This window comes from Gouania willdenowi, unplaced genomic scaffold (genome assembly GCF_900634775.1).
Source record: "Gouania willdenowi unplaced genomic scaffold, fGouWil2.1 scaffold_120_arrow_ctg1, whole genome shotgun sequence".
In the NCBI taxonomy this organism is placed as follows: domain Eukaryota; kingdom Metazoa; phylum Chordata; class Actinopteri; order Blenniiformes; family Gobiesocidae; genus Gouania; species Gouania willdenowi.
Window position 1 is genome coordinate 93,007 of NW_021144868.1, and position 11,994 is coordinate 105,000.

Below are 11,994 nucleotides of genomic sequence, written 5' to 3' on the forward strand. Positions count from 1 at the left end.
TGAGCTCCGTGAACGCTTTGTGTGAGTCTCACAGGTGCTTTTATTTTGAAAAAAAGCTGCTGAAATAAAGCAAAGTGTTCTTTACTTTTTTTATACATTCAGGAACTGAAACATTTTCTCAGACTTTGGTCGATGCTGGATATTAAACACACACACACACACACACACACACACACACAACAATAACACAAACACACTATTTCATCACCAACTGCAGTTTTATTAACACATTAACACACTGAAGATCACACAACACACACGTGTTTAAACACACACACTGACAGGAAGGTTTCCTACTTTCCTTTATAGAGTTTTAACAGGACACACTAATGATTCAAACACTCATCCACAATCACTTCACTACCTTTCTGTCCCGCCTTGTCTGGTCTGATCTGGTTTTGTCTCCTATATGTTAGTTTACTTGTCCTGTCTTGTCTTCTAGATATCCTATCTTAGTTTACCTGTCTCGTATCGTTTATATCCCATTTTGCTTTACTTGTCTCATGTTGTCTCCTATATGTTAGTTTACTTGTCTTGTCTCGTCTCGTCTTGTTTTCTAGATATCCTACATGGGTTTACTTGTCTCATCTTGTTTGGTCTTGTGTCTATCCAATCTTTATCCATGTCTCACCTTCTATATCTTGTTTCCTCTCCTAAACATCCTATCTTAGTTTACTGTCGTCTTGTCTGGTCTCGTGTATATCCAATCTTGGTTAACATGTCTCACCTTGTCTGGTCTGGTCTCTTTTATGCTAGTTAACCTGTCTAAACCTGTCTGGTCTTGTCCTGTCTCCCATATTATAGTTCTACGTGTAGACTGCAGCAGTGATCACTACCATCGCTGTGAGGAGGTAGTCACTGGTTTTGCTGTTGTTTCCACACGTGTTGGTGGTTTGTTGAGTAGTGGATGTTGATGCTAATGCTGAAGGTGCTGAATGTGTTGGCGAGGAGATATCTGCAGTTGTAGAGGGTGTGGTTCCTTGGTTGGTCATTGAGGTGGTTTGGTTGGTCACTGAGGTGGTTCCTTGGTTGGTCACTGAGGTGGTTTGGTTGGTCACTGAGGTGGTTCCTTGGTTGGTCACTGAGGTGGTTCCTTGGTTGGTCATTGAGGTGGTTCCTTGGTTGGTCACTGAGGTGGTTCCTTGGTTGGTCATTGAGGTGGTTTGGTTGGTCATTGAGGTGGTTCCTTGGTTGGTCATTGAGGTGGTTCCTTGGTTGGTCACTGAGGTGGTTCCTTGGTTGGTCACTGAGGTGGTTTGGTTGGTCATTGAGGTGGAGGTGGGGGCCTGTGTGGTGAAGCAGATACAGTCTGTGTACAGTCCTTACACAACACAATATGCACAACTATGACATCACATCTCACTCTCACTTTAAAACAGTCAACTCTTCTTCACTCCTTCCATTTCCTACCCTGACTCCCTCTTCTCTTCCCTGAACAGACACCACAACACACCTCCCTTTACAGAGAAGACCCAAAGAAACTTAGAGATAGAACTTTTGACCCCCAGCCACAGATTTCCAAACGCCCTCTTATCACTCAGTGATGTTTTAAGCATCATATTGTATTTAGTGTCAAACTGACCAGAAAAATATGATCGCTGCACCTAGCTTGATATGAAACACACCCACCCACCCAAATCTGTCTACACGCTTAAACCTGCATAAATCATGACATCATCATGATGAAAGTTCAAATCTGTGGACTTTGTCTAACGCAGGTTGCCAGTTACCTCATCGTGATGTATTTACTTCTCTTACATTTTCTTTGTAACATCACAGTGTTTGGTTTATTAGACTTTAATTTCACTTCCTCATGCTGATCATTAGCGACCGGCCTCCTCAGCACACTAGGCCGTGTGTCCTCTGGTACACTTAACTGACACACACACACACACACACACACACACACACACACACAGAATGTAATATCAATAATAATGGATATCGTTTTTAAAACCTACAGAGGTCACCACGGTGGAGGTCAGAGGTCGTGTGCTGGTGCTCGACGGCTCACTGCTCGTGGTCGTTGTCTGTGTGTTGTCTGTGGAGACATCAGAGCATCGTCTGTGATCGTCTGTCTGTCACTGACCATTGATTAAACTTTGTACTCACAGATAAACAGCATCATCATCATCATCATCATCATCATCATCAGAGGAGGAGGAAGATTTCCTGCATCGACCAAACAGTGATAACAGTAATTAATCACTTCATATTAAAACCACTTCAACGCTCCACAGACTGTGGACTAATACATCATTATTATTAACAAATTATATTCATCTATAATAATTATTATAATAATGATGATAATAATATTAATATTAATAAGACATACCTGTGTGGCGTGAAACGTTGTAATATGGTGATGTCTGTACAGTCAGTGCTTTTATAATCACTGACAGGTAAACTGATCTCATCTCAAACACAGTGAGCAAACATGTAGGAGCGTCAGGAGGTTATATATAGATATATAATACATAGAGGGAGATATAGTCATATACTGTATAGATAGAGAAATAATATTTAGAGGGAGAGACATAGATAGATCTACAGATGTAGAAAATAGATAGATATTGACTATGACTAGTAAAATATCGGAGGGGTTATAGTGACTCTGAGGGGTTATAGTGATTCTGAGGGGTTATATTGACTCTGAGGGGTTATATTGACTCTGAGGGGCTATAGTGACTCTGAGGGGTTATAGTGATTCTGAGGGGCTATAGTGACTCTGAGGGGTTATAGTGATTCTGAGGGGTTATATTGACTCTGAGGGGTTATAGTGATTCTGAGGGGTTATATTGACTCTGAGGGGTTATAGTGACTCTGAGGGGTTATAGTGACTCTGAGGGGTTATAGTGACTCTGAGGGGTTATAGTGACTCTGAGGGGTTATAGTGACTCTGAGGGGTTATAGTGATTCTGGGGGGTTATAGTGACTCTGGGGGGTTATAGTGACTCTGAGGGGTTATATTGACTCTGAGGGGTTATAGTGACTCTGAGGGGTTATAGTGACTCTGAGGGGTTATAGTGACTCTGAGGGGTTATAGTGACTCTGAGGGGTTATAGTGATTCTGGGGGGTTATAGTGACTCTGGGGGGTTATAGTGACTCTGAGGGGTTATAGTGATTCTGAGGGGCTATAGTGACTCTGAGGGGTTATAGTGATTCTGAGGGGTTATAGTGACTCTGAGGGGTTATAGTGATTCTGAGGGGTTATAGTGACTCTGAGGGGTTATAGTGACTCTGGGGGGTTATAGTGACTCTGAGGGGTTATAGTGATTCTGAGGGGTTATAGTGACTCTGAGGGGTTATAGTGATTCTGGGGGGTTATAGTGACTCTGGGGGGTTATAGTGACTCTGAGGGGTTATAGTGACTCTGAGGGGCTATAGTGACTCTGAGGGGTTATAGTGATTCTGAGGGGTTATAGTGACTCTGGGGGGTTATAGTGACTCTGAGGGGTTATAGTGACTCTGAGGGGCTATAGTGACTCTGAGGGGTTATAGTGACTCTGGGGGGTTATAGTGATTCTGGGGAGCATCTCCCGTGTGGAGGAACAATGAACACACTGTGAAGGAGAAGCTACACAATCTGACCCACAACAGGTCAACAAACCACAGGTTGCCTATTGTTCACAGTGAGACGCACCTGTTTCATGTGAACAAAGAGACGTTTAATGAGGTTTAAACAGATGCTGATGAACAAACATCAGTAACAGACTCAGGTTTCTTTAACCTTTTTATTCCTCTTTTTCTTTTCCTGTTTATTATTAGTGATTATTTATTGTAGTTATTAATATGCTACTGTCTCTCCAACTACTCCCACATTTTTAACTGATTTGAACAAGTTTGGTGTCAAAACATGAAGATCATTTCCTGCATTTATATTTTATATTGGCTTTTCAACTTTTTAAGCTATTCAACGTTTTATTTTTCCCATTCATTTACCAGCTCTCTGTTCACTTTCAGCTACTATACCTTCATCTTTTAACCTTTCTTTAGCTTTTTAAAAACTGTATTTAGATTGTTTCAGATCCCATTTCAACAATTTCTTATCATATCTTCTGTATTATTTCAGGGTTCATTGGCTAAGCTAATGCTAATGCTAGTAAAATGCTAATCCAGTGCTAGGTGAATGTTAATGTTAATGTTAGGCTGATGCTAATGCTTAGTTAATGCTATTGCTAGGCTAGAGCTATTGCTAGGTTTTTGCTATTGCTTGATTAATGCTAAGTTATTGTTACTACAATTAAGTTAATAAAACTGGGTCACCACGCTGCTCTGTGAGCTCCTGAAGATGAACTTCACATTGAGTCCTCAAAGAAGGTCCTGTTCAAACACATCTCAACACTGTGTTCTCCACAAGAACGTTAACGTTGTGAAAATGTGACCCTAACTTTTAACCATATCTCTGTGCTTCTAAGTAGAATAGAGCATTAGTGACGTCCACGGTGTAAAAAAGACTCTTGATGTTCAACCAAATGTGTGTGAGAGTTTACGTGAAGCTCCAACCCAGTGGTGACTGACGGACAGCCATCGAGCGCTGACCAACGGTGTCGACTGGATAACAGCTGGAAAACCTAGACAGAGCGAAGTGTTTCAAACAATACGTTTACCAATGCTAGGTTTAAGTACTTTACGTTATGTTAAACATAATGAGTGTCTGGGGAAGAAGCTGCAATAATAATGAATTCTAGAGAGAGATTAAAGCAATGAATAACTACAAATGTCTTCTATCATCCAACATCTATGTGGTCCAGACAAAATAGCTGAGTGTGCATTATTTTAATTCACTCAACTGTGTCAAAAGTGATAGATTTAATATATGTCATACTGAAGCAACTGAAATTACACTAATAAGTGCATCTGAAATAACAAGGCTTATGGATTAGATCATATCTCTGCTGAGCAGCTTCAATATGCCAGTAGTAGGTTATATGTCTATGTGTCTAACTGCTTTTCTTATGCATGGTGTAACACATGTTCTATTAGAACCAGTAATAAAGGACAAAGATAATAAGTAGAACAGGTTTAATAAATATTGATCGATTGGTTCTGCAAACATTCTCTCTAAAGTATGTTTTACTAAACAGGGGGTGTAGAGATTAAGTGAGGAGTGGTAAAACCATCATTTTAAATATATCCAAACACCTTGTATCATAACTACAAAAAATTAAACAGTTTAGAAATCAATTCAAAATTCAACGAATAATTCTACTTAGAGAATGAGAAATTCCTCTTTCTGTCATAATGTCTATGCACCGCTACCACCACCTGTCCAAGATGGCGGCGCTGTTGACGTGTCCCTCCACAGTCAATGCGGTGTCTACGTATTATGATGTCTATGCAAAATACAGTAAATAAAACATTCTACTATGAGCCAGATAGTAAAATAATAATCATTTTACCATCAAAAGCTTTGTCTCAGTGTTGTTTTTAGAAGGAAACCAATGTTCAGATGTTATAGTTTTTCAATAAAGCAAAAAAAAAAACAAATGCTTCAAAGTCACTGACAGATTTTTTTTTTAGAAAAAGTCTGATTTCTGAGCTTTTTGCTGAAACTGGTGATTTGTGTGAAACTTGCTCTATTGAACAGCTGATTACAGATGAAATTAGAGACTTTATTCTTTCAGAATCTGGTGTCAGATTTCAGATTGTCATAATACAAAATATTCTGTAGGTCTTTAAAAATCATTGAAAATGCTCTATAACAGATCTTTAATAAACCTTAACACTTTTCTCTGAAACACATTAGTGACATCACACACCACAGACGTGTTCACATCATTACTAATGTTGTGTTGATTTATGTTATTTTTTGTGATAACTGTAGTTTTCTTTCTAACATTGTAGATGTAGATCATTTAGTGAAACACACTGAGAGGTTGATCTACATTAAAACATCTACTGACGTCTGTAGTAAAGTTCACTGAATACAAACCTGTAGATAATATAAAGGAGGAGATGATCATTTAAATTAATACACTTTTAAGGCTCGATTATTGTTTTATATTATTATACAGTTAAATCTGTAGATCATACATCTATGAAGTTATGATGTCACAGTGAATTGTGACGCTGGTCTTGGAAGTGATGGGTCGTGGGTTCACGTCCCACTTCAGTGTTTTTTTATGACATTTTTTAGGACGTAGAGATGAATCTGGTGATAATATTACATTAAAATCAATATAAATGATTAGATATGAAGCATCAGTCACTGTGTTTATATCCAGTGTAACAGGAGGACTCTCTATACAGACATCCTATGATGCTGACACGTCTCCTCAGACACATTTTATTATTATTATTCTCCACTCGTCACGTCACTGAAGAGATAAAGTGATGATGTGATCATAAAGTGTTATTAATTACAGGTGATTTAATCACTATAGTCACTGAAGACTGAACACACCTTTAGAACAGGATCATATTCATCAAACACTGACTTATTTCACCATCAGGGTGAATAAATCACTATCTTCCGTTTGGTTGTCATGGCAGTTTGAGTATTCTCTGATCCATTGATGATGGCTTTTTATCGCACGTGCACGTCAGTAACCCAAGGTTTACATACTCAGGGTTTATTGATCCACTTCATACCAGCTTTAATGAATCAGATACACAGAGTTTACCATGGAGGGTATGTTGACCTAGAGTTTATGGATAGACTCAGAGTTAGTTAAACCTCCTTTATGGAACACACCTCTGATCACTGTTTTCCTTGTGTTTTCTTCTGACTTTTGGTTTTTGTTGATTAAAAATGAACTGGTTCTATGAATGCTACGCCTGCTAACGACAACAACACTGACAACTGACACTCCCCCAACAGACGAGCCAACCAGTGGTCGTTGGATTATTTACAGACACAACAAACAACATCCCGAGTCCCAACAGCCGCCAGCGTGACTCCGCCCTCACAGACCTACACTACAAGTGTATCTGTCAGGAAAACCACCCCCAGCAGGACTTCCCACACACAGCCACAGCTGGTCTGTTTCCACAGACAGATGTCAGTCCAACATCAGCAGGAACCACCACCACTGGTGTCCCTCCAGAAACAACGAGCCAATCAGCAGCCACCAAGCCTGAAACAGCTTCCTCTGCACAAACAGGAAGTGAACTCACCACCATCTCCTCTGCTCGTCCTCTCGCTGCTGCTGTCTGTAGTCTGTCTGTAGTCTGTCTGTAGTCTGTCAGTAGTCTGTCTGTAGTCTGTCTGTAGTCTGTCTGTAGTCTGTCTGTAGTCTGTCTGTAGTCTGTCTGTAGTCTGTGACTCTCGTGTGTTCCCATGCACAGCTCACATTTGTCACATCGTTCATACTCACATTCTCTCTGAATAAATCTATGATCAGCAACATTTCCTCTGCTTTAGTCATTTTTTACTTTAGTAATTTACTCTTATTAGGTTTTAGAGGAAACTATAAACTAGGAAATACAGAGAGATTTAATAATAACAAGCATTGCTACTAATGTAAAAATAATCATATTTTATTTTGGAGAAAAATATTAACATTTTAGTGAGAAAAGTTCAGCTTTTATTTTCTTTGACATAAATATGAACAAATGAATGTTTTCTTTAAGACAGATGATGACGTTCTGCTTTAAAAATAAAAAAAAAATATTGCCTTTATTGAAGTTATTTTATTCATAAGTGTTTAAAATATATGAACACACAATAACATGTTAGTCTTTACACACACACACACACACACAAAATATGTTCTGTGAATGTAAATGTAGTGTGTGTGTGTGTGTTACAAACTACACACTCAGGAGTGTCTCTGTTCACACTCTTTATTTGCCCCCCCCACAGTTTGGTCTGTGTACTTCACCCTGCTCAGTTCGTGGGCGTTTTAAAGGGCGGTAACGGTCGTGGTGGAGGTTTGTTTCTGAGGCGGCTCGGACTTGCCGCACCTCCGTCACTGTCCGCTCTGTCCGTGTGGAAGGGAGGGGGTGGAGCCCGGAGACGGGGCAGTGACATTGAGCCTCGCTGCAGGTGGGCGGGGCGACTCAGTGGTGGCCCCGATGATGGGATGAGAGACGAGGGCGGTGCTTGAGAGTCCAGCCGAAGACTTTGAATCCGCCGACACTCCTGACAGATCCGGATGTGGCTACAGCTTTGGAGGAAGGAGCGTGGCAAAGTGGGAGGAGCTACCATAGCAGTAGGTGGAGCTACCAGTGCTGTAAAGGGAGCCAGCTGAGCAGTGGGTGTGGCTACAAAAGGCGGAGCTAACGTAGCAGTGGGTGGAGCTACTAGAGCAGAGGCTGCCGGCGTTTTTGCGCTGAACCCGATAGCGTCCTCCAGGAGGCGCTGAGGGCCGGGGCCCAGCATGGAGGCTCCGCCCCCGTACAGCTTACCGTTAGCCAGACGCAGCGCGGGGACCAGCCGGAGGGGGCGGGGCCCTGACAGACGGGGCGGGGCTCGTAGAACTCTTCCCCCATTGCTGCTCAGGAGGCGACGACGGCGAAAACGAGATGTTTTCTTACAGGAGACAACGTTACAAAACTCTGTGAGCATCTCCTGACAGACGGACACCTGAGGACACACACACACACACACACACACACGTTATGTTATTGATATTATAGATGTAACATATAGATGTTATAGCTGTATACCCTTCCGTGGATCGGGGGGCAGTCCTTAATGGGGAGTGGTCACTGGGGAAAAAACCCGGGCATGGGAGGAGTTTGGTGAGGCCATGGAGAATAACTCATGACAGCTTCGAAGAGGTTCTGGACCACCATCCAGCGTCTCAGGAGGGGGAGGTGGTGCACCATCAACACTGCTGACCTCGACTTGAGACGTTGTGGATCGGTGAAGGAATACTTTAAGACCTCCTCAATCCCAGCGAAATGCCTGGTAAGTCAGCAGGGACTGAGACCCAGGAGTGGACTCTCCTAACTCTGGGGCTGAGGCAGATAAAAACCTCCCCAGTGGCAGGGCCCCCGGTGTGGATGAGTTCCTCAAGGCCCTGGATGTTGTGGGGCTGTCATGGTTGACACGACTCTGCAACATCGTGTGAACATCGGGGCCAGTGCCCCTGGACTGGCAGACCGGGGTGATGGTACCCCTTTTTGAGCAGGGGGATCGGCCGGTGTGTTCCAACTATAGAGGGACCACACTCCTCAGCCTCCCTGGTAAGGTCTATTCAGGAGTACTGGAGAGGAGGGTCCACCGGATAGTCCAACCTCGGATCCAGGAGGAACATTGTGGTTTTCCTCCTGGTCGTGGAACTGTGGACCAGCTCTACACCCCCAGCAGGTCTTTGAGGGTTCAGGGGAGTCACCTGATTAGGATACCCCCCTAGTGAGGCGTGGCCACGTCACTCTAGAAGGAGAACCTGAGGAAAACCCAGACCCGCTGAGAAACTAAGAAGTGGGTGGAGCTAAAGAAGTCTGGGCCTCCCTGCTGAGGATGCTGCCCCCATGACCCGACTATGAATAGGCGATTATATCTGTTTAATGTAATATATGTAATATATATATAATATATATATGTAATTAATATTTGCAATATATGTAGACGTAATATATAAATGTAATAGATGTAAAATAAATAGATGTAAAATAAATAGATGTAATATATATAGATGTAATATATATAGATGTAATATAAATATAGATGTAATATATATAGATGTAATATAAATAGATGTAATATCTAAATAGATGTAATATAAATATAGATGTAATATATATAGATGTAATATAAATATAGATGTAATATATAAATAGATGTAATATAAATATAGATGTAATATATAAATAGATGTAATATAAATATAGATGTAATATATAAATAGATGTAAAATAAATAGATGTAATATAAATAGATGTAATATCTAAATAGATGTAATATAAATATAGATGTAATATATATAGATGTAAAATAAATAGATGTAAAATAGATATAGATGTAATATAAATATAGATGTAATATATAAATAGATGTAATATAAATAGATGTAATATATATAGATGTAATATAAATAGATGTAATATATAAATAGATGTAATATAAATATAGATGTAATATATAAATAGATGTAATATAAATATAGATGTAATATAAATAGATGTAATATAAATAGATGTAATATATAAATAGATGTAATATAAATATAGATGTAATATAAATAGATGTAATATATAAATAGATGTAAAATAAATAGATGTAATATAAATAAATGTAATATAAATATAGATGTAATATAAATAAATGTAATATAAATATAGATGTAATATAAATAGATGTAATATAAATAGATGTAATATATAAATAGATGTAATATAAATATAGATGTAATATAAATAGATGTAATATATAAATAGATGTAAAATAAATAGATGTAATATAAATAGATGTAATATAAATAGATGTAATATAAATGTAGATGTAATATAAATGTAGATGTAATATAAATAGATGTAATATAAATAGATGTAATATATAAATAGATGTAAAATAAATAGATGTAATATAAATAGATGTAATATAAATATAGATGTAATATAAATGTAGATGTAATATAAATGTAGATGTAATATAAATAGATGTAATATAAATAGATGTAATATATAAATAGATGTAATATAAATATAGATGTAATATAAATAGATGTAATATATAAATAGATGTAATATAAATAGATGTAATATATAAATAGATGTAATATAAATATAGATGTAATATAAATATAGATGTAATATAAATAGATGTAATATAAATATAGATGTAATATAAATATAGATGTAATATAATTACAGATGTAATATAAATAGATGTAATATATAAATAGATGTAATATAAATAGATGTAATATAAATATAGATGTAATATAAATAGATGTAATATATAAATAGATGTAATATAAATACATGTAATATAAATATAGATGTAATATAAATAGATGTAATATATAAATAGATGTAATATAAATAGATGTAATATAAATAGATGTAATATAAATATAGATGTAATATAATTATAGATGTAATATAAATAGATGTAATATAAATATAGATGTAATATAAATAGATGTAATATATAAATAGATGTAATATAAATATAGATGTAATATAATTATAGATGTAATATAAATAGATGTAATATATAAATAGATGTAATATAAATAGATGTAATATAAATAGATGTAATATATAAATAGATGTAATATAAATAGATGTAATATATAAATAGATGTAATATAAATATAGATGTAATATAAATAGATGTAACATATAAATAGATGTAATATATAAATAGATGTAATATAAATAGATGTAATATATAAATAGATGTAATATAAATAGATGTAATATAAATAGATGTAATATATAAATAAATGTAATATAAATAGATGTAATACATAAATAGATGTAATATAAATATAGATGTAATATAAATAGATGTAATATATAAATAGATGTAATATAAATATAGATGTAATATAAATAGATGTAATATATAAATAGATGTAATATAAATATAGATGTAATATAAATAGATGTAATATAAATATAGATGTAATAGAAGTTTGATGAGTGTGTAAAAATATATTCTAACCTCTCCCGTCTCTGATGTTCGTCGTGTCGACCAAACAAACTCCATGACGGCTACGAAGACGGCGATGATCAAACCAACGATGAGCACCACAAAGATCCCCCCAATGTTCTCCATCCCCAGACCTGAGACACAACCAGGAGTCACATGGAGTCCAAACAGGTCCCCACCCACAGGTTGGAACCCACAGCGTGTGACTCACCCTTGGCTCGATGGTCTTCTTCCCGTGAACACTGTCCCCCCTCCCACCAGCGTCTCTTCAGGATCTCCAGACGGTTGCTCTCCTGCAGCTGAAGGATTCCCAGAGAGATCTGGTCCCTGAACGGAGAACCTGAGGTCAGAGGTCAACATTCATCAGATGACAACATCAGCTAATGCTTCCCTTTTTAAACACCTTTTAATGTAACACAAGCTCTAAAACAACAACACA

At 37.6% G+C, this 11,994-nt stretch overlaps 2 protein-coding genes across 3 annotated transcripts in view; both read right to left on the reverse strand.

Moving 5' to 3' along the window:
* Positions 1 to 376: 376 nt before the first annotated feature.
* LOC114458524 (cell wall protein DAN4-like) lies at positions 377 to 2,376 on the reverse strand. Its single transcript, XM_028440936.1, has 4 exons — positions 2,339 to 2,376; positions 2,113 to 2,172; positions 1,962 to 2,041; positions 377 to 1,286 (listed from the first exon to the last, which is right to left on the reverse strand). The coding sequence occupies exons 2-4, from the start codon at positions 2,150 to 2,152 to the stop codon at positions 807 to 809; spliced, it is 600 nt and encodes a 199-aa protein (XP_028296737.1). The 5' UTR covers positions 2,153 to 2,172; positions 2,339 to 2,376; the 3' UTR covers positions 377 to 806.
* Positions 2,377 to 7,778: 5,402 nt separating this feature from the next.
* Positions 7,779 to 11,994, reverse strand: part of LOC114458511 (glutamate receptor ionotropic, kainate 5-like) — a 13,906-nt gene continuing 9,690 nt past the window's right edge. For both annotated transcript variants that reach the window (XM_028440910.1, XM_028440909.1), the window contains exons 19-21: positions 11,767 to 11,895; positions 11,568 to 11,689; positions 7,779 to 8,534 (exon numbers count right to left, since the gene is read on the reverse strand). In XM_028440910.1, the coding sequence (XP_028296711.1) occupies positions 7,836 to 8,534; positions 11,568 to 11,689; positions 11,767 to 11,895 (950 nt within the window). In that variant the 3' untranslated portion in view covers positions 7,779 to 7,835. The remainder of the gene's footprint in view (positions 8,535 to 11,567; positions 11,690 to 11,766; positions 11,896 to 11,994) is intronic.

Coding starts and splice junctions, on each gene's coding strand:
- LOC114458524 (XM_028440936.1), bottom strand. CDS start 2,152: ATGATGATGATGATGATGATGATGATGATGCTGTTTATCT. Junction 2,042..2,112: donor GATGATGATGCTGTTTATCT/GTGAGTACAAAG, acceptor ATGTCTCCACAG/ACAACACACAGACAACGACC. Junction 1,287..1,961: donor CCTCCACCGTGGTGACCTCT/GTAGGTTTTAAA, acceptor TTCACCACACAG/GCCCCCACCTCCACCTCAAT.